This window comes from Nesoenas mayeri (assembly GCF_963082525.1).
Source record: "Nesoenas mayeri genome assembly, chromosome: 1".
Classification (NCBI taxonomy): Eukaryota; Metazoa; Chordata; class Aves; order Columbiformes; family Columbidae; genus Nesoenas; species Nesoenas mayeri.
Window position 1 is genome coordinate 158,338,065 of NC_137541.1, and position 22,665 is coordinate 158,360,729.

The window sequence follows — 22,665 nt, forward strand, 5'->3', positions numbered from 1 at the left end:
GAAGTCTAATTGTCATTCAGTCTAGATAAGGTCTTCACAAGCTTAACAACAAGAACAAAAAAGTCATAATGATGAAGCTAGAATTCTGAAATTACTTCTCAGAAATCCGATTCTAATGCTCTTTCACAAAGTCTCACTTTTCAGTCACAAACAAAACAGGAAACAAGTGTCCCTCACTGGCCACAGACATCTTGGTGGAAGAAGTTTTTGCTGTTCCCTCTCCACAGCATTATCCAGCTTTGTCAGCATCTCAAAAAAAGGTCTAAACAAGTAAGAATTATGATTTACACTTCATATAATCTGACAATATAGCCCAGCTGCTCGCAACAGGGCTCTTCCACACACCGGAGGATGACAGCAGCGGCCAGGTGGGAGGGGAAGAATGTCATGACCTACCAGCAGGATGCACCTTAGAACTATAAAGGAATTTCTGCTTTAGTTCAGTGATCTGTGCTTAGAAGAGCAATACTTCTTGATCCATAAGGAATCAGAAAACAGGCAGTAATTTGAACCAAAATGTTTGCAATTGCAGAACCAACTTTACCAATAATGATTTGCTTATCTGCTGTAGTAGCTAGCGGTGGATGCTTATTCTGTGAAGAGTTAGTGATCCACATAACCACTCACCCAGGTGTACGTCTCTGTATCATGGCTACCATGTGACTGCTTCTTAAGCAAGGCATATCTAATCAATAGTATAATTAATCAATGTATGCGTAGTCAATACAAAATTAGTCAACGTACATGTAGTCAATGTATATTTAAACGTAAGTATACATACAGTGTATTGTCTCATCCATGTGAAATACTAGACACAGGTGTTCTAGGACTGTGGCTTTACTAACGAGAGAAGAATAAGAGAGTGTATCACCCGCACTCCAGGCTTGATTGCTGTCAGTGCCTGATGAAGCTGTACTTAGCAAGACCCTGGAAGAAACACGAGTGATCTCAGAGCTGGTGAACCTCGCCGTGGATGGGATCTTGCACCATGTGCTGTCCCTGACCAGAAGTCCAGACGTGTCCCCTCAGGGTTGTCAGCATCAGAAGGGATGTCAGATTCAGTAACTTGCTGTCAGATTTTCTGGGCTATTAATGAATAGCTACCTGCCTTGCAGGTATTTGTGCCTTTCTTATTGAGATCCATAAAGAACTGTCCTCTCCTTGGTACAAAATACTTTGTATTTTATTTATCACTTTTCCAACCACCAACACAAGTGTAACAAAAGATGAGTGGTAATTATTTTTCTCCAAAAAAAGGTATTCTTTCAAATAAAAAATATGAAAGTGACCAAGTTTAAAAACTTAAATGAATGATTTTTTTGTTACAAGCAGAATGAAAGTGGACAAACTAATGATAAGGCTCTGTGGAAAATAATAAAAGAAAAAAAATGCACCACTTTCACTAAGGTGCAAAGAAAACTTCCATTTTTATTTCTGGAGTGCAAATACTCCTTTGTGATTCCACTGTGGACACTGAGGATCACACCTGATGTTTACTCCTTCCTCCACTGTCTCGCAGCCTGCTGTTCACTATGACACTCAGCACAGAGACAGTTATTGCACCAAAGCAGCAAAAAACCCTCCTAAACAGTCTTTATAAATATTAAAAAAAACCCAAAGCATATTGAGCATCCTGGAGGTACATACAGAGGTGTTCCAGTTCTAGAAATATGAGGGTTTAGATGAAACACCAGCAGGCTGATTTTCCGACAAATGATGTAGGAATCTGAGATTAATTCTGAGGAGAATCTTGAAAAGAGAGGAAGCACAGAACTTTATACTGCTTCAGCCACATGGGCTTGAATCTTCTTTCACACTTCTGGCAGAGCACACAGCTACCAAAACACTATCTTCATCAAAAGGTGAAAAGAACTGGTGACCATAGGCTCAAAGAGCCATAGTGTGAGGAAAAACAGCATCAAATTAACATCCCATTATGGAAAACGATCACTAAGTCAAGACAAAATGAACAAACAAAACCAACTCTCTCATCAAGACCTTGGTAAAACTCATGGTGACATGTGACAGAAAAGCTTTCCATAGAAAAGCATAGAGATTACTGCTGAGTATCCCTTTACAGAACTGATTGAATTTTCTTAAGACACATAAGTAAAAATGTAAAAAAAAAAAAGGAAAAAGTTTTAAAACACAGAATAGTATTTTGTCTCACGCTACAGGGAATATCAGTTTAAGAACTGCAAGAGAATAAGAGCTGCTTCTTGGTGGACTGTTTCTTACCAGGGTTTAATGGTAATGCTTTACCAATCCCAAAAGTTATTCCCAGGCCAGAAAGCAATGACAAAACACAAAGAAGCAGATGTGGGGTGACTGCATTGTTAGCTGAGCCAGTCTTGAATGAAAGCTGCCTCTCAGATGGAATGGGGCCATCACAACTAACTCATCTGCATCCTGCCAGATCTATCTGTGTCGTCAGAAAACTGGAAAAGGTGGCCTCCTGTCTGACTGGCTCCAGAACAGAGGAAAACATTCTTAAAAATAGCACTGAGAAATCATCTCAGATTTCCTGCCTGTGACATATCTGACTTAAGCATTCAAAATCCCACTCAATAATTTGCCAATAAGTAAAGTAAGTTCCGCCAAATGATTGACATCCCTAACCAATGCAAGAGGGTGATGTGTCACCCTTCACATCTGCATAATATACCATGGTACTGTCAGCTATCACTATTTGAATAAGTTGAACCTTGATGAACAAAAGGATCCCCTAGCCTATCTAGTCTGAAGCTGTTGCGTGTCTGGTACACAGACAGGGAAATTCAACAAACTGGGTCTCCGTCCCTCCAAAGATATCAGAGAAGGTTCCTGGCTTAGGTAATAGAAATTCGGGGCAACATATGTGATAACGGTTGAAGACAAAAGGCTTGAATCCTGAGAGCATGTGTCTTACCACCACTGCAGACTCTCTCAAACTACGCCTGTGTGCAAGGAGAGCAATGAGCAAAGCATCATGTATGGACATACTGCCAAGTGGCTGACTGAAGCTCCAAGAGTCCAGGAGGACATGGGGGTAATACATCCCAGCCTGAGAAAAGTGCCCTCCAAGCCTGGACAGGTGCAGCCTGGAAGCAATCAAACTCATGTTTCTGTGAGGATCAGCCCAATCTTCATGAATCTAAAGAGCAGAGAGCTGTCTAGCAGTTGTTAAGGATTTTGACACTTACTCTGGTAGGCTGGCAATCATGAGCCACTCTACTGAACCAAGAGTTGATTTAAGATAGGTACTTACTTCATGAGGCCTTTGAGACACATATAATCTCAAAGGCAGAACCTTATACTGGGAAGAGTCCAACTTGTAATGTGGATTGGGTTTTAACTCTATCTAATATACACATTTTCATTCTACAAACTTCTTGCCTTAGAGAAAATAAATTTGATCAGTAGTGATCCAGGATCCTCGTATGTTACGCACCTGAATTCAAAGAGTTATGATTTCATTTGCTTTTGAATGTGATTAGTTTGGTAGCCATTCTTCATGTGAGAAATATTTTCTTTCTAAAGTGTGTAAGTCCTACCATAGCTTACAGTTCCCATAACTTCAGCTGTGCCACATTTCTGGTGTAAAGGAAGTGCAGAGTGAGGCACAGGGTAGCATCAGCCTCCCAGAACCATTTGCGTGGACAACTTTGACTATGTGACAACTGCCTGTGTTGGGGAGGAAGAGGTGGGCACCACAGGCAAATGAGAGCTGCAGTCAGAGCTACCAGCTTCCGACATCGGATCCCTCACAGTGCTGCTGAGTTCCCACGTTGCAGCACAGAACTCCACTTCTCTCCAGCCTCCTGATCCCACATACCATGAATATCACCCAGCCCACACCTGAGCCACCCAAGGACACATATCACTACATGATGGGCTGAAAACAGTCTTCACTTCCAGCTCCCTGCTGATTCCAGCATTAAATGATGATCTTTTATCAGGAACTGCATCTGGAGTAAAGCTTGGGCAGAGCGGAGGCAAAGGATAGCAATTTATGATGACTGATGCTGCAAGGCACATAAGATATTTTTGTCTCATTTATTATGACCCATTTTCATGGTAGTGACAATAAGTTGGAACTAACTACTGAAATGTGACTCATGCATCCGCTGTTCAAGATTTTGAGTCCAATTCTATAGAACAGTCTAGTAATTGGCTACCCCTCAGTCCTCTTCTACAGTAAATAATATTCATTATTTTTTGGCTGAGCCATTTTTAAAATTACTTTTGATTTCTTGGTAAAAAGAAAAAATCTCTTCTCATAACTTACCACATTATAATCAGTTCATTTTAATGGACATCATAATGTCTTCAAAGGCTTAGGTCTATTAAAGAGAGGTTTCAATGTTCATCTTATTCGCACAGTTTGGCTTAACAATACCTGAAAATTAAAACAGCTCGCTCTATCTATCTATCTATCTATCTATCTATCTATCTATCTATCTATCATCAAGACACCATTCACACTTTCTTTTTATTTGTGGCTGTAGCTCATCTTTTCCCAAAGAGAGCTCTGGAAGTATCCTAAAGCCCAAGTTGCTGGCAGGAAATTGTTTAGCTTGTTCATGACAAAACAGAAACAAAATAGAAAAGCTGTAGCGGAGAAGTGATTTCTTTGCAAAAAATACTTCCCCATTAAGACCACCATATAACCCTTTTTCACAACTACAGACCAAGGTGTCTGAAGCAAAGTGATGACTAAACAAAAGGAGAGTATTTGGTAAGCATAAAATAAAAGCTAAGAGGAAATTTTAAAAGAAAGTCATACAAAAAAGCTTGTTATTTATACAGAAGCTCTGAAAAAGCCTTTAACTCCGAAAAATAGATTTTCTAATTTCTTAATTCTTCAGTGAAGCACCCATGTTAGTTTTTTTACTATCTACACGCAGTCTTCTGTCTCATGTGTATTTGTTTTTTAAAGTCTCAATCATGAAATTGTGCCTCCTCAGAAAACCACTGAACTTAGTAATGATTCAACTTCTATCCACTACTTTGGTCAATCAAGAGAAATTACAAGCATCAGTCACTGCAAGACCTCCTTTGTGAAGTTACTTAGTTACCATCTTCCTCTTCGTCCTACAAGGACAAGAACACACCCTTTATTTTGCAAAAAGACATGACAGACACAGTATCTATCCATACTAATAAAATCTCCCACTGCTTTGAAGAATTATTCATCAATTTTTCATCCTTTTTTCTCTACCCCAATGAAATGATTAACTGTTCAACAAATATGAGGAGAGGGAAGAAAGATCTGTAAACCATTATTGGAATGGTAGCAGTTCATTCCATGATGGAAGGGGCTATTTTATCCCTTGTATGGAAGAACACCTGTCCCTTAAAATGAAAAGAGTGTAGCAATTCATGCTCCTAGCATAACTTCTAGAGACAGGAGACAACTAATGTTTCTAGGATGTAATGACTACTTCAAGATTGTTTCTATTCAGATCAAGTAACATGGGGCACCACCAACAGTAAGCCAATTTGCAAACAATAGGCAAAATTTTCATTTGCACAGAATTGTTTGGCACAGACATCTACAATTAGATGCAGGATTTCCTTTTGAATTCCAAAGGGACTTCCACATCCCTGTCTTCCTTTAGTATGGTTGAACATGAGGAACAAACAAGGTTTTGCTACTTCCTGAAAGAGGAAGAGAAGGAGGAAAAAAAACACAAGCTGCCAGTAAAGACAGAAAGAAAAGATAATTTTCTAAGAGTTGATCATCCCTACGTAGACTGAAAATAACCTTCGAGAGTTAACCGTTAAGCTAAAAAGGAGGCTCCATACTCCCACATAGGAAATAAGGCATTGCTTATTTTCATGAAATAATTTAATCATAAAACTTTTAGAACACAAACACCCACTCCTTCAGAAAAAAAATGAAGTGTTGTGGTAAGAAGGTGGCTGCTATTGTGTCTTATTTTGGTAGAGACGTATCAGACAAATAAAAAATTGGGATGTGGGTGGCTTAAAAAACACAGGGCTGCTTAATTTTTAATTTTAGCTTTTATCCTTGTGCTATATAACAAAGTCAAAAAAAGAATAGCAAATGTTGTTTCCAGTCCTTCTTTCTTTCCTCCACTAGGTGTCTTTCAGTTCGTCACTTTTCCATGGTAAATTCAGACTATACAAAGTAAGAAAGTGTTCATGTAAAACTCACTCTCAGAATTGTATCATATTGTTAAAAAAGAAATGCAAATGGGAGACCTGTGTGAGCTCTAACTCTTTGAGTAGCAACAGAATTTGCAGTTCTACAATTATGGGAACACTCAAACCTTGCACACCATGAGGCACCTCCCTTCCATGAGGGTGTCGAAACAGTTTTCACTCTTCATAATCAGTTTATCCACACATGCGACTAAGTAGTGCAGGTGTATAAAAGAATGACCCCGTTATCCCTGGTTTCTGCTGTTCAAAGGTTCTGTTGCTGTGCTAGCTAAGGATCCGTAGATGGCAGCATTGACACAGTAATTAATCTCAACCACAGCAAAAGTCAAAATGGTTTCACAAAACTGTTTCTTACTGGGGACTAAGCTCCATTTTCAGATGTCAGACACCTTCACATTGGGCAGTATAAATATCAGGCCAGGAACTGTCTGGCAGTAAAGAGAAGCCAGATCCAGCATCATTACTAAAAGATGCTACACCCAGCACCAACCCTATAACCCTGACAGTTTAGGCCACACCATCTTGGAAATAAACTATGTCATCTACACAGTAATAAGTGCTGTGAGCCACAGGCTGCTGGTACAGTTCTTATCGTTCCATCCATATGCTGTCAAATTAGAAGACAGAAGACAGAGATGTCCCACATCCCTCCACCTTCATGACCATTCCTTCCTCCACTGCACGTTATTCCAAACAAGCTGTGTACTTCCTTCTATTTCTACATTTTGGGCAAGTGCTATGAATCTGGTGCCCCACATCACCACACAGCACAGAACTCAGCTACAAGTAAATAAAAGCAATGTCCCAGATGTTCTAGGACAAAAAATAAAATGCACTGACAGCCAGTATGATTTGGAGGCAAAGGATGGAAGCATCAGAGAACTGTAGATACACAAGTCCCTATTCAGCATCACTGGCTCATCCTCTCTTAAAGCTATCTTAACCAAAACAGTTCCTACATAAGGAAACTTGCTGCTTAAATTACTGAAATAGAAATCTACGTCCTGCCTTATTTTGCTAGGCTTCTTGTCATGATGAAGTTCAGGAATTTCAGCTCTTTCTCTTTAAAATGCACGCCTATGTGTAAAATCTGTTTATATTTTTGTAGTTTGTTTGTCAAAGTACAGAGTCCTCTGAGAGGACTCAGCTCTGTACATGCAAAGACAATGACTTCTCTGAAATCCTCTGCTCGCAGCCAGCTCTGCTGTCATCCTTTGCCAGCTCACAGCATCAGCTGGCCTTGTCCAGTGTTCAGGTGCACTAAGCATACGCAGTCAAATTCTTAATTTCATAGAATCACAGAATGGCTGGGGTTGGAAGGGACCTCTGGAGATCATCTAGTCCAACCCACCTGCTAAAACAAGTTCACCCAGAGCAGATCGCACAGGAATGTGTCCAGGCAGGTTTTCAATGTCTCCAGGAAGGAAACTCCACAGCCTCTCTGGGCAGCCTGTTCCAATGCTCTGGCACCCACACAGTAAAGATGTTTCTCCTCATGTTTAGATGGAACCTCCTGTGCTTCAGTCTGTGCCCGTTGCCCCTCATCCTGTCATTGGACACCACTGAAAGGTCTCATCCTCTTGACACCCACCCCTGAGATATTTATAGCATAAATAAGACCCCCTCTCAGCCTTCTCTTCTCCAAGGACAGTGCTGAGCCTAAGTTCCAAGCAACCCTGCCCTGCAGAGATCCTAACTAACCCGATCCACTGTGATATGGCAGGAACTGAGCTGCTTTGTCCTGGTGACTGGATTACGCCAGCCCCTTTACCATCTTGAACACTCTCTCTCATGTCAGCTCAACTCCACACCACAGCAAAACAAGCTTCACAACCCCAACACATTACTGTGTTTGTTAATTTGTGACAGAGACAGGTGGCAGGGACAGACCAGCATTAGAAGATGGTCACTTCATCAAAGTAACCTACCTGCCAGGCCTGGGCACACACACAGCAATGCAACACACAGCACGGTGCCCTTGAATTTAAAGGGCAGCACTTATTCTAATTCAAATACTTGCACAGCCCACTCTCACTTCACACACTTTTGATTAAACACTTCACTGGCATGCTAAAGCACATGTAGCAATTTTTAATTATTTAATTTCTGATATAATACTACAGCTAGTAACTGAGCAGAGGATGTCCAAGTTCCTAAATGCTGGAAGAATAAAAATTATTTTACCTGTTTCTGCACTAGACTTCATCAAAAGAATCTCAGTTTAAGCAGCTCTCAATAAAGACATTAACTTTATCCCTGGGAGGCATATCAAGTTTCAGAACAGTACTCCTACGCACCTGAGACTTTCAAGAGCAGTTTAATACTTGAAAAAGCTCTCCTAGACACTTCTAAACTGGAGCAACTAACACACTGCATTGCTCACTGTACCTTCTGGAAGAAAAAAAGCTGCTTCCCAACACAACAGAACACAGGTGGAAAGCAGATACAACATTTTAAGAAATCTGCCAAAGGCAATGTAGGTTCATCAACAACCATGGAGCAGTGTCGGTATTTGCCATGAGCTAATGTTAGACCATATACATTCAGAGATTGCTGCTTTGTAACAAACTGCTGTCTGTAGTCCACTACCCCACTCTCGGACATCTTAGAGATGCAACTTTCATTTCAACTAATTTTTGAAGTATTGCTTCCTTCAAAGGCTGGTGCTGCTGAACAGGTGAACTGGAGGCCACATGCACTGTATATTTTTAGGGTATTTAGTGACACAGAGTGTGTCATGGCTGTTCAAGAGAGAATCACAGAATCATGCAATGTCCTGATTTGGAAGGGACCCAAAAGGATCATTGAGTCCAACTCCTGTCCCTGCACAGGACAACCCCACAGTTCACACCATGTGTCTGAGGGCTTGTCCAGTCTCTTCTTGAACACTGTCAGGCTTGGGGCCGTGACACCTCCCTGGGGAGCCTGTTCCAGTGCTGCACCACCCTCTGGGGGAAGAACCTTTTCCTCATGTCCAACCTAAACCTCCCCTGGTACATCTTCCTGCCATTCCCTCGGGTTCTGTCACTGGTCACCAGAGAGAAGAGATCAGTGTCTGCCCCTCCTCCTCCCCTTGTGAGGAAGCTGTAGATGCGGGGAAAACAAAACAAGCCAACACACCACACCCCAGAATAAAACTGGGATGTCAATTTCATTATTGATTTTTTTTTAAAGGAAAAACTCAGCAACTCTTTCCTCAAACCATACCAAATTCTAGCAAAACACAGAAGAGAAAGCAAAGTGTGACAGTAATTGGGCCACGTGAGGTATGGCTAACTAGGCTGCAGTTCTCTTCAGCTGCTGTTTCCCATTGCTTCAGCTCTGCCACACACAGCATTTGTAGTCACTCACAGGTTGGGGAGCTGGAGAGGAGGCTCGGCTACACCATGATGGAGCCTCTGAGTAACACACATGCGGCAAAACTGGAAACAATTGCACTAAGTTTATGCATTCAGTGCCATGACAACTTTGAACCAGTCTATTCTTAAACCTTCACTATGGTACAACACAAGATGGGAATAAGAAATGAAGCACAATTTCACCAAGGTTGAGAACAGCAACCTGTAACCACATGTTAACTCAGCCACAACAGCAAGCCAGTAAATTAACACATGGGGGAGTTGCTTCCTGCATCACTGGTGCGCTGGACTGTGCAAATAGCTTCAGTTATTTCTTTAAAATAGGTCCAGGTGAAAGAAAGTGTGGAAGGAGAAGAAGGACACAAGCTTAAGCCTGTTCCTTACCAAACTGAAGCAGAGGGGGATCCTTCCGCCCCTGTGTGTGCAGAACTTCTTTGCATCAGCTGGACAAAGCTTACATTACATGGTAGGTGGACAAGCAAAACATAATTTTCTGTACCATGGCAAAACCATGGAAAGAGAAAGACCCAGCAATACATTACTTCTGCAAAAGCAGCAGCATGAAGACAGCCCCTTCAGTGCTGCACTTTCACATTGCTGGAAGCGATAAAGCTCATTTCTTGTAAGGCTTACTGCCAGTCAGTGAAGGTACCATAACAGACAATATGTGCACTCTGGCTTATACTCAGACTTGAAGTACATTGGCTTAGCTTTTAGCTGCTTAAAAACGGCTTTAACACAACACAACTAAAATAATCTTCTTTACTCCCCCAACTTCAAAATAGCAAAAGAAGACCCTGGAGGGAACTGAACGTTTATTTCAGTAAAAGCTGGAGCGATGGAAGTACTCACCCATCTGAGGGAAACCAGTGCAAGACACTCCTCTCTGGCTGATAAAAGAGTACAGAAGGAGAACAAAACAAAAATAGAGTCAGGTGCTTCCTACAACAGAAACTAAAGTGCCAGGGGAATGCGGCACAGTAGAGCAGCCCACCGGCTCTCGCAAACCACAGTTAGCGCAACTTTTCTCTGGGGTGTTCACCTCCAAATGCTGATCACTCTGCAGCTGCACCCAGACAAGAATTAGCAGACGCTTGCAAACACCTCAGCACACGGCTGGCAGGCAGAGCTGCCCCTCCACGCTGAGGGGAAAGGCCCGCCAGCCTCTCGGCACCAGAGCGGTTTGGTGGCCTCGTCACCAGGCAGGCTGTGAAAAGCCTGAGTGAAAGCAAGACACAGACTGACACGTACGTGAACGTGGTTGCCTCCAAAGGGCCGAATGCAATTTTAGGACTCTATAAATGTAACTACTCCTTGCCTTTGAAGGCAACCCCGAGGCTGATGTGGCCTCCAGTGAAAATGAGTTTGACACTCCTGCGCTACAGCAAACTAGCTGCATGGCTTAATGTGCCTGTAAACTCCACTGAGCTGCTGTTAACCTCCTGTGTAAACTGCTAAGTTCAAAGTGTGACTGGGTTCCAGCTGCCCTCGCAAGCCATGACCTCCCCTGTCGGGTCAAGACGTCAACCACCCTCTTCAGACAAAATGAGACACAGCTATAAAATGTCACCCTTTCAACCCTCCCCCCAGAAGACAGCAAGTTCACTGCATGCAGCTTCTTCCATCCCAGCCTCAACATCCACCTGGTTTCCATCCAAATCCAGAACTACTGTTGTACTCCCTCTTCAGCTAAAGGGAGTACTGCCTGTTCACTTGCTTGTTTTGGTATGTTCGGGTGGGAAGGGACCAATGGATTTCTGCATGTTTTTTTGCTAAAAATAAAGTACTCTCTCCTGCAAGAGTTCAAAAGCCTAGTTATTATCTTCCAGGAGCCTCACACTCTTTTTTAAACCTTTTAAAAATACATATGTCACCGAATTTTAATGAGCTTTCACTAGACTTGAAAACAGTAAGAGTGACTCATCCTGCTGGGGCATGCTCCAGGGTTGTTTTGCTAAAGCCACTGAAGAGTTTTCAGCACTGATAATATTAAGCCCCTTTAAACAGATTTATATATCTATAGGATGGTCTGAGGAGGATTTACAGCTCGCTGCATTTAAGAGGTCTTTGAAATGATCACAAAAATTAAGTTGGATATTAGTTCACCTAAACAGGAAAGACCAACTTTTTACAGATGGTAATCTACACACTGAGAACCATAGGCAGGTCCCTTCCTGTGATGACTTCACCCACCACACTGACCCATGCAAATACCTACACGCTACCAAAAACCCATTCAACTGAGATAAATGACATGACTCCAGCAGAGAAGCTGTTTTCCACAGAAGTTATCTTTAGCTCTAAGTGAGCATCACCTACCTACATAACTTTTACAGGCAGCAAAGAAAGATGTCCCCAGATAAAAACCTGATTCTGGCTACATCTGAACTGCAGGATTTTGTTGCTTCTAGCACCACGTGCAAATTCTTGACTACATGCCAGGAGGAGACCAAAATATTAATGTTCCCTTCCTCAACACACATCGTTTTGCTTCATTTGGGGAGGGAAAATAAAAGCTACAGGAGGTAAACTCTCCATAGTGTGCCTCCATGTCCCAAAGACTGACAGTCAGAGACCTGGAGCTAGGGAGCACTCAACAAAGAACTTACAATGATGCTCCTCTAAATGGCTCCTTCAAAGGCTGGATTGTTTTTCGTGTTGACAAAGAGAAAAAGTAGTGTTTGTGAATAATCTCACCAAAGATGTCTGTTGCGGTGATACAGTTCAGAGATTTTATTCTATTTTAATAAAGGATAAAACCTCTCTTCATGCAGCACTTTTCTGCAAAGCTCTTAAAAACACATGTTATTATTTTAGACAGCAAATGAAGTATGGAAACTCTGCTGTTGTGTTAGTAAAATATGGTAAGTACAAGCATAAACAAAGCCAGTATTTGAGTGAATCACACTTCTCATTTCAAATGTAGCAAGTTTCTGTCACTTTCAAAGTGACTACTATCCAAGGCAATAAAAATAAAAAGGGGATTTCTACAAAAAGAGGCAGATTACCCTCTACAGTAAATACATTTACATTGTGATTATTAGAAACTTTTGCATAACCAAGATACATATTCTTGCAGATACCTTTGCACGTAAACATCAACCAAAAATATGCTTTCATTATACCACAAACATTTAAAAATGTATTTTGAAAAGACACATAGCACAACAGCCCAGTTTGACCACACTGGAAGTATTATAAAAGCTTGCCTGTTCAAAGGTACTAGAAATAGCAGTTCACGGACGTCGCATATTCGTGAAATACTAGCAAGAAACTTTTAAGTGTGACCAATAAAAGTTCAGAACCGGCTAGATCTCGTCATTATTTCCTGCCTGAGAAGAGGAGCTATTTTAGTTAAGCGGAGCTGAGCAAAGAGGAAGTCTAAACCTTCTAGATTGGAGACTATGAAAGGAGCATCTCTGCAGAAACTCTGTAGCGCACAAAAGGTGAGTAACAATCCGCTATGCTACTCTAACAAAGGAACCTGGATGTTTATGTATGTTGCTAAGACAGACTTCTTTCTTCAAAAGCTGAACACCGGCATTTATTCTAGAACTAATGAAAATAAATTGAATACTTTAATGCACTTTCAAAGTATCAGCGGCATTCTATAAATAACATTTAAAGCAAAATGACTGCAACTGTAAAAGCACAGTACCATAAATACTGTTGTTTAGGATTTTAACACTAAATTTAAAAATATGCAATAACCAAAAGCATTGGCAAGGACATTATCACTAAAGGAAAAATGTTTGTTTTGGTTAAACTAAAAACGAGATAGATCTTGTTGTTTGGTCTCTCTGTGCTTCACTGAAAGGCATGTCCTCCTCAGGGAAACGTGAGCAAACGTAAGGGACAGTCAAAGGAAAAAATGGGGATTGCAAAGAGAGATACACACACAATCCTTTAAATGGAGTCACTGTTGCCTTACTCATAGCAAGAATCTGGAAGAAAATATCTAATCCTGGTTTTGTTCTGAAAGTCTTTGCTCTTGTACACAGCACCTAGATGGTCTTCACAACTCCCATTAGACATTCAGGACCTCAGCTATCATTAAAAAATGTAACAGATTGACAAAACATATAGACTAACATCAGAGTAGTCATTCAGAATTAATACAGACAGACAGAAAACAGTGAGCCCAGGGGTGCTTCAGCAAGTGCTTTAATCAATACCAGCAAGTAAATGTTCCCATTATGAAAAATGGCAACTAGGGCAAAATCAGTCAGAGGTACCCAAAAACCCACTTGGGCTGACCTGGGAGATACTGACCTGAACTCCATGCAGACAAGTATTGATGAAAAATAAGATGATCTGCATTTGCATATAAAGACAGATAAGTACACACTTAAAAAAAATCCCATTATTTTTTACCTAGATAAATGTTAAATTTTAGATTCTTAAAAATCAAATTTAGGAGAACTGCCTAATTATAACACTGACATGCACTTAAACCCACAGTGCTTGTAAACGGCATCTGAACAACTGAAAAAAACCCCAGTATGTCCATTCTTTGATATACCTCAGAACTGGCACAAACCTGAAACAACCTGCAAACAAGCCATGGAACCACATGTCTTCCTGCATAAATTCAAGCCAGACTCAGCTTCCTCTCTTCCCATCAACACCAGCCTGCTGGTTATTTCAGAAACAAGACCTGACCAGAAATGATTACAATCAGCACAAGCCCAAAGGAGAAAAAAGCAAAACCAAAATGCATGCTGTTTATTAACATTCATCTATAAAAAGTGAATTCTTCTACGTATCCTATATACATTACTGCTCAATTTGCCTGCTGAATCAGTCAGGATCTTGGGGTAGGTAGTAGTGTACTATGTCACAGGCAACCATTAGCAAGAGAGAACAAAACCCACACGAGAGGAAAAAAAAACCCCGCACTTCCAGTGTGCGAGGGGGAAGGAGTTTAGCGATATTTGGACAATTTTATGCAACAATAATGGAAGTGGGACAGTATGCCAGATAATATTTCAGCTGCGCTACAAGCATATGCTACAAAACTTTTATTTCGTGCACATCCCATCTACCTCGCAATAAGATCTGCTATCAGCCTTTTTTTATTTTTAGTGTCCTTTATACAGTGAGGTATTATAGAGGCATTCACACAGATGCCCTGCAAAGTTATTTTTCTGTCAGTATTATACGCATAGCTCTTCCCACACAAAACATAAATTCTGTTACAGGTTCTGACCTCAGCCTGATTTGAAAAAACCTTTTTGCTTTGAACAGCTAAAAAAAAATAATCTTTCAGACAAAAGTTTAGCACTAGATATTTCTATGCAGTTTTTTAAATATCTGTAAGCTGGAGAACTGCAAGCAAATCAAAGCTTCATATTTCAAGGCAGAAACTAACCTGGAGAAAGATTTAATATGTTAGACTTAAGTTAGTTACTCCTATGGATACTCTTATCAAAAGCAGCTGGTATTTCCCCGTGTCAGATCAGGACACTAGGTTACTAAACACTGGTTCATCCACTATGTATTCCTATACCACTGAAAAAGTACCTGGTAAACATTATAGTGAAAGCATAAAATGGATGAGCAGTAACAGTAAGCCTTTTTCTAATGCATTCTCCACTTTTGGAGATAAAACACACAAAACTACACACTCTTCTGCTCTTGAGAACAGTTTTGGTGCCTGATGCTGTATAAGCTATTTGTCTGCCTGTCACAAGTGGGAAGACCAAACAAACAACATTTTCCTCCTCCTCTCCACAAAGCTGCCACAGGGCTGGGTAAAAAGCCAAACAAGAGGAACCCTCCCATACAAAGCCACCAAACTGTCACCACAGCAAGAGCCAGGCAAGTAGGGAGGTGCAGGTTAACCAGAGCACCCATGCAAGCCCCAGGCAAGGTCTGCCATCCTCAAATGGCTGACAGGGAAACCAGGATAAAAACTCTTTCTGCTGTTCAGCCTGGAGAAAAGAAGGTTGAGAAAGGATCTTATCAGTGTTTATAAACATCTCAAGGGTGGGTGTCAAGAGGATGGGACCAGACTCTTTTCGGTGGTGCCCAACGACAGAATGAGGGGCAACGGGCACAGACTGAAACACAGGAGGTTTCATCTGAATATGAGGAGAAACTTCTTTACTGTGAGGGTGCCAGAGCACTGGAACAGACTGCCCGGGGGGGTTGTGGAGTCTCCTTCTCTGGAGACATTCAAAACCCACCTGGACACATTCCTGTGTGATCTGCTCTGGGTGAACCTGCTTTAGCAGGTGGGTTGGAGTAGATGATCTCCAGAGGTCCCTTCCAACCCCAACCAGTCTGTGATTCTCATCACTGAGTCTTCATAATAACATGTCACATGTCCAATTCCAATGACCAAGAAGCTGAAAGAAGCAACACAGCTCTGCTCTGCCCCTAAAAATACAGTTCACATAGGCCCTGATTGGAGACAGGGCTGATTCCCATCTTGCGACTTCTTTAAATAGGAAGTCTATCAATCTATTAATCTCATTCATATGTCAGGTGGTTGGTTCTAACGCCCTCAGATTAAATAAAGTATCAGAAGCTACACAGCTGTTAAGATAGCTTTTTAATATCTTTTATGAGCAACAGCATGCACCTCTTCTTTTGGGAGCTAAGTAGCTCCTACACAGATAAAACGCAAAATCAATACTTGACTTTGCACAGCCAAATGTCACTACATGCCATGCTCACTTTTTTCTCATAACTATTTTTAGTCGTTAGTTTTTCAACAGGGACAACTTGAAGAAACGTTTTCTTCAGAAAATAGCTCCTTCTTACCTCAACTTCAGCTGTTTCAATACAATTATCAGCAACTGAAGCACAATCGAAATAGCTGGTCAATCTTGACTTTTGGATTCCTTGTATAAGAAATCTCTTCAGTAACTAGACATGTTTAATTAAAAACTATCTTATAAATACTATTTCTCACAAGCCTGACAGAACAGATACTTCCTTCAGAGCACAAGAAAGTATTTGTAGTCAGAAAAAGCAACAAAGCTAGCACATTTCACAGCTAAACAATATAATCTCTTCACTAAATCCCATTCTACAACAATCTTCTTGTTTTGTTTTCAAATAAAGTTTTTATTCAACTGAGAATAATTCTGTTTTATCTATCTTTCAGGGTATTTATGGAGTGCAGCAGTTGTTCCTAAATTCAGTTAAAATAGGATGTCTGGAAACCAGCACCCTGAAGAATACCGGATTGCATCACTGGTCTTCTACAGTTTTATATTCACAGTGGGATTGTTGGTGAATGCCACTGCACTATGGGTTTTTAGCTGCACTACCAAGAAGAGAACAACTATAACTGTATATATGATGAATGTGGCATTACTTGACATAATTTTTATATTTTCCTTGCCTTTTCGGATAATCTACCATGGGAAAGAAATGTGGCCTTTTGGAGATATATTCTGTCGGATTATCAGTGCTTTCACTATATTTTATCCAGCCATTGCTCTGTGGTTGCTCACTTTCATAAGCGTAGACAGATTTATGGCTATTGTCCAGCCCAAACATGTCAAAGAACTAAAAAACACCAAAAAAGCTATGCTGGCTTGCGCTGGAATCTGGGTAATGACCCTCGCAACAACGTCCCCATTGCTGTTTTTACAATCTGACCCAGACAAAGCCTCGAATTTCACCACCTGCATGAAAATGCTTGATATTATCCATTTAAAGGAAGTAAATACACTGAACTTTTCTCGCTTGATTTTTTTCTTTTTGATTCCCTTGTTTATCATGATGGGGTGTTACCTTGTCATTATTTATAATTTTATCCACGGCAGGACTTCCAAACTGAAGCCTAAGGCCAAGGAGAGGTCCATAAGAATTATAGTTACTCTAATTGCTCAAGTACTCATTTGCTTCGTACCCTTCCACGCTTGCTTCGCCTTCCTGATGTTGCAAAATGAAAACACAACTTATAATCCCTGGGCAGCCTTTACCACCTTTCTCATGAATCTCAGTACATGCTTGGATGTTATACTGTACTATATTGTTTCTAAACAATTTCAGGCAAGAGTTATCAGTGTAATCCTTTATCGCAATTACCTTCGCAGCGTGCGCAGGAAAAGTTTTCGAACTGGAAGTGTAAGATCACTCAGTAATATGAATAGTGAAATGATATAGAAAGATTAAAAAAAAACGTCAGGGGATTTTTGCAGTGTAAACAAGTGATTATTTTTCTGAATTCTAGCATTTTGACTGCACTGAAGAATGTGGTATAGCCAGAAGTAACAGATGTGTTTGTTGCACTGTAAATATGAGAGAAGCTGAATACTGCACCTCTTTATATTTCCTCAACAGCTTTTGTAAATCTGAAATGAACTAAAACCTAGTACTAGTGTTAAACTTTCCAATGCTTTTGTCATTTCAAACAACTGTGAATATTGTCAGACATGAAGAAGTGACTTTAGTGTAATAAAGTAGGCAACACTGAAGAATTACGATGCAATATATAATTTTTTATATTTGCACAACCAAACGCTCCTGAAACACCTGTATATCCCACACCTCTAAAATCAGTTTCATTCTCTGAAGATCAATGCTAGCATGACTCAAAGAGAAAGCATATGTAAGTAACATTCATATTTCATTCATAAACTTATCTGATGCAGATTTCTTTGTAACTGACAACATTCTGCAGTCATAGATAAAAATACCATCAAAAGGTATAACAGTCAAACTGTTCATTAGTTTCCTGTGAGTATGATGTGCACATGTAATTACACCCTGCTCTTGCACAAAGTATGTTTTTACACAGATGAAAATACTGAATTTGCCCAGACACACCGGCAGCAACAAACTTCAAGGTAGAACGCATGAGTAACTGCAATACTACTCAAGCTTTCAGCTCCTTCTGAATACTCACACCCTACAAAAAAAAGTAGCTTTAAAATGTCAAACACATGACATTTCTTCCTTATTAAATCAGCATTTAGCTACTTTCAAGATATGCACTGAAAAGTGAGAAATACGCAAGTCTAATATGGTGTTTAATATTAAAAATCTCACTCCAAGCACTTTTACTATTACCTCAGTGTGCAACACATGGAAAGTCGGTCTGTACAAGGCTGATCTCACCTGTCAGAAGCTTAACCACAAAGGCTCTGCAAGCTCTATGGTTTTACTGTAACATGTATATCTCTTATTAGGCACAAAAATCTCAAATACAGGTCATGTGGAACTGAATCACTGAATACCTTAAAGCTGTAGAACTTCAGATGCAAGCACTAAATGGAATTACATGCTCTAGTACTCAATTTTTGAAACACAAATATACACAATATCAGCATGAAATGCATATAGCTGCGTATGCATTTAAAAGTGAACATAAAGATATGAATTACAGTTGTGCTCTCTTTGTGAATTAAGAAACTAATCAGCACCAACCTGATTTCAGTTTTCAATTTATCAAATTCAACAAAACCAACTGCAGTAATAATTTGTGCACAGCAAGCTGTGTTTCGGTCATACTGACAGTGGAAATGGGACTAACAGAATGGAAAGTAATCATTATATGGATACATTTTAAATTAATTAACCACAGATCACAACTAGGAAACAAACGTTTAAAAATATAATAGTTGTCCCAAGAATCTTTACACCGTAGTTCAAAGGAGGATTAAATCTCATTTGAAGGGTTACATGAAGAAAGTTTTTCAAATTAATAGTTGCACAAAATAATCCCTTGAAACTACATCTAAAATAAACAATCCATTAGGAGCTACTTACAAACCAGAAGGCAAGCTGTTGATGGTGATGCCAAACATATACTGGGTGATTTCTACAAGGAGAAGATCAAACAAAGCTGAGAGTGTCCAAGCACCCAGTAAAAACGACTGGAAAGAAAAAGTTGTATTCAAATTAATTCAACAATTTAAAAATCAGGTTTCAAGGTATCTCTAAATAAATGTAACAAAAAGGAAAAAAATAACACCACCACCACCAAACAAACAAAATACCACTATACTACTTCAATTAAGACAAAATATGTAGGACAATGTAATTACAGACCTACATGTCAAGATGCTGAAGAACGAAGAGTTAGAGTTGTTACAAAAATAAAATTATCTTGGTCTGGTAACTTTCAACTGATACAGCTGCAAACTTTAATTAGAATAATCCACTGATTGCAAGATAATATCAACATAAATTAAGATTTAGGGAAACCAAATTCTCTTTAAAACTCTTTAACATGTGTTTAGATACAAAATGCTAGTAATAGAACTGCAATATTAATCCAAAACTACAACATTCTAAAGAGTGTAGAAAACAGCTTCTGTTAAAAAAGAAAGTAACTAGAACTTACAGAAAATTTTCTGCTGCCATATCTTCTTTCAAATATTCTAAAGTTGTAAATGAGCAGACTGCTGCAGAATGTGTCTTTCAAATCAAGGCATATTGTTCTCCCACATACAAGTCTCCAAATCTAGAAGGTAAAAGATTGTCATGTTAAGCCTCTCCTTCTTCAAGTAAATTCTTTACAGAGTTTGTGCTCAGAGTGAATATAATCCCAAAGTCAGATAACAGAAATGTGGTACATTTAGGAGGGGAAGTAAAGACTGTTACAGAGAATTCAAGAAGTCTGTTTAAAAATAAAGTATTTTCAAGGAGGAGATCTACCTGTTAAAATAAATCTACTATTTAAATGAAGTCAAATACATTTTTATGTCCCTAGTTCACATTTACAAATAAAAATGGAAATCACAACCCTAGTAAATTCTAAAATTACAGAAAAAAAAAGTTGTGAAGTGACTTCCACATCCCAACTAGTCCAGCTCTAAAAAGATCAGCTTGTGCAGGGCCATGCCAAGTTGAGTCTTGAACACCTCCAAGGATGGAGATTCCACAGCCTCTCTGGGCAACATATGCCAGTGTTTGTCCACCCCCATGGTTTAAAAAACCAAATCAATTCCTTACATCTAGGCACAATTTCCCATGTTACACTTTGCGTCCACTACCTCAGTGAACCTCCAAGCAGAGTCTGGTTCCAGCTTCTCTACAGCTTCTGATCAGGTACTTCTAGACAGCAATAAGGTGTCTCCTCTTTGTCTTCTTAAGGCTGCGCAGACCCAGTTCTCAGCCTCTCATTCTATGTCACATGCTCCAACCCTCTGTCCTAGTGGAACAGCTCCAGTGTGTTCATATCTTTCTTGTACTGAGGATCCCAGAACAGGGCACTTGTGAGACCACATCTAGACCACTGTGTCAACTAGAGGAGTAGGGTCATTTGCCCTGACCTACAGGCCACAATCTCACTAACAGAGTCCAGGAGATGGTTGGTCTTCTTGGCTGCAAGAGTGCACTGTTAGCTCCTGTTGTCCACCAAGATCCACAGGTCCTGCTCTGTAGAGCTACTTCCCAAACACTCACCTCCTGCAAGCCTACACTGTTGCAGCCTGGGGTTATTCCATCCCAGATGCTGGACCTTCCAAATCATGAAGTTCCCATCAGTTCCCATCTTGGGTTTGCCAAGTTATCTCTGAATAGCAGCCCTGCCTTCCAACATATTGACCATTACCACCAATTTTGGATTACCTACATATTTGCTTAGACTGCACTCCATCCCACCATCCAGGTTACTAATGAAGACACTAAATAGTACTGGTCCTAGTACTTATCTCTGAGGGGCCCTCCCCTAATTAATACCTGCCAAATGGATTTTGCACTAATGACCATAACCCCATTGAGAGTACAGCCAATTTTCTACCCATTTCTTGTCCAGTTATTCAGTACATACCTCACCAGTTTGGCTTCAAGGATGCAATGGGAGACTGGCTTAAAGGCCCTGCTACAGTGAAGGTATGCAAAATCCAATACAGCACCACTTGCCTCATGGAAGAAAGCAACCAGTCGGTGAGGCATGCTTTCAGAGAGTCGTAGTACAGATAAGGTAGGAAGGCACCTCTGGACATCATCTAGTCTGACATCCTCACTAAAAACAAAGTCAGCTAGAGCAGGATGTTAAACGACCATGTCCAGGTTTTGACTGTCTCCAAGGATGGAGACTACACAACTTCTCTGGGGAAACTGCTCCTCTGTTCCATCAGTCTTACAGTAAAAAGATCTTTATTTAAATGGAATTACTTCTATTTCAATTTGTGCCCTCTGCCTCTTGTCCATTCACTGGGCCTGGCTCCCTCTTCTTTGCTCCCTCCCATGAGGTATTTACACACACCAGTGCTACCCCTGATCTTCACATGCCCAGCAAGGTCGTCTTCTTTGTTTTTAAGCATGAGGTTCAGACACAACATCACCCCTCATCAGCTCCTCAATCACCTGGGTTAGGAAGCTGTTATCAATGCACTCCAGAAACCTCCTGGACTCTTGTGCCCTGCTGTGTTACCCTCCCAGCACATATGAGGATGGTTAAAGCCCTCCATGAGGGCCAGGACCTGAAATCAGGTGTCTGAAGAAGGCCTCACACACTTCTTTGTGATCAGGTGGCTTGTAGCAAACACCACCATCAAAGTTGGCTGTGCTGGTTTGCCCTCTAATCCTGACCCATAAACTCTCAACTTCTTCATGTCCCAAGACAAAGCTCTGTGCAGGTCTGTGGCTCTTTCACATAACAAGCAATTCTCCTCCTTGCCTGTCCTTCCTAAAGAGTTTGTATCTGCCTGTTGCAGCTTGCTTGTCACATGAACTAACCCACCACATCTCCGTGACTCCAATGAGATTGTAGCCCTGTAATGGCATATGACTTTAATTCCTCTTATTTGTTCCCTGTGTAGCACACACTAGGGTACAGACACTTCAGAGAGACACCTAGTCACGCTGATTTCCCTGAAAACATATAGGAGTGTTCCACATAACGCTGTCCCATAGGCACTTCCTTATTTATGTGCATACACTTGAAGTAGGTCCTCTTCAGTCCTGTTTTGTTGATTACAAGATCCCTTTTGTTCACAGCAGCCGGTATCCTTTGCTGGCTAACCCAGTCCACTGCCTCCTCAGTTGACTGTGGATTGTCATCTCCCTCTTGTGTTGTTCCTGACTTAAAGTCCTCCTCAGCAGGCTGGCCTGCCTGTTAGCAAAGATGCTTTGTCCCACTTGGTTAGGTGGATCCCAACTCTTCCAAGCAGTCCTCAACCATCAGAGAAGGTCCCATGGGCACAAAAAGTGTTGCTGACATGAGCTG

General features: G+C 40.6%; 2 protein-coding genes across 2 annotated transcripts in view; one reads left to right on the forward strand and one right to left on the reverse strand.

The window, feature by feature from the left end:
• Positions 1-22,665, reverse strand: part of UBAC2 (UBA domain containing 2) — a 90,371-nt gene that overhangs the window by 61,953 nt on the left and 5,753 nt on the right. The window contains exons 3-4 of the mRNA XM_080363415.1: positions 19,834-19,953; positions 19,257-19,363 (exon numbers count right to left, since the gene is read on the reverse strand). Of these exons, the coding sequence (XP_080219541.1) occupies positions 19,257-19,363; positions 19,834-19,953 (227 nt within the window). The remainder of the gene's footprint in view (positions 1-19,256; positions 19,364-19,833; positions 19,954-22,665) is intronic.
• Positions 16,689-17,651, forward strand: GPR18 (G protein-coupled receptor 18; the record flags this gene model as incomplete). The annotated part of the gene is made up of 1 exon (XM_080364095.1): positions 16,689-17,651. One exon carries the CDS (start codon positions 16,689-16,691, stop codon positions 17,649-17,651), a length of 963 nt encoding a protein of 320 aa, XP_080220221.1.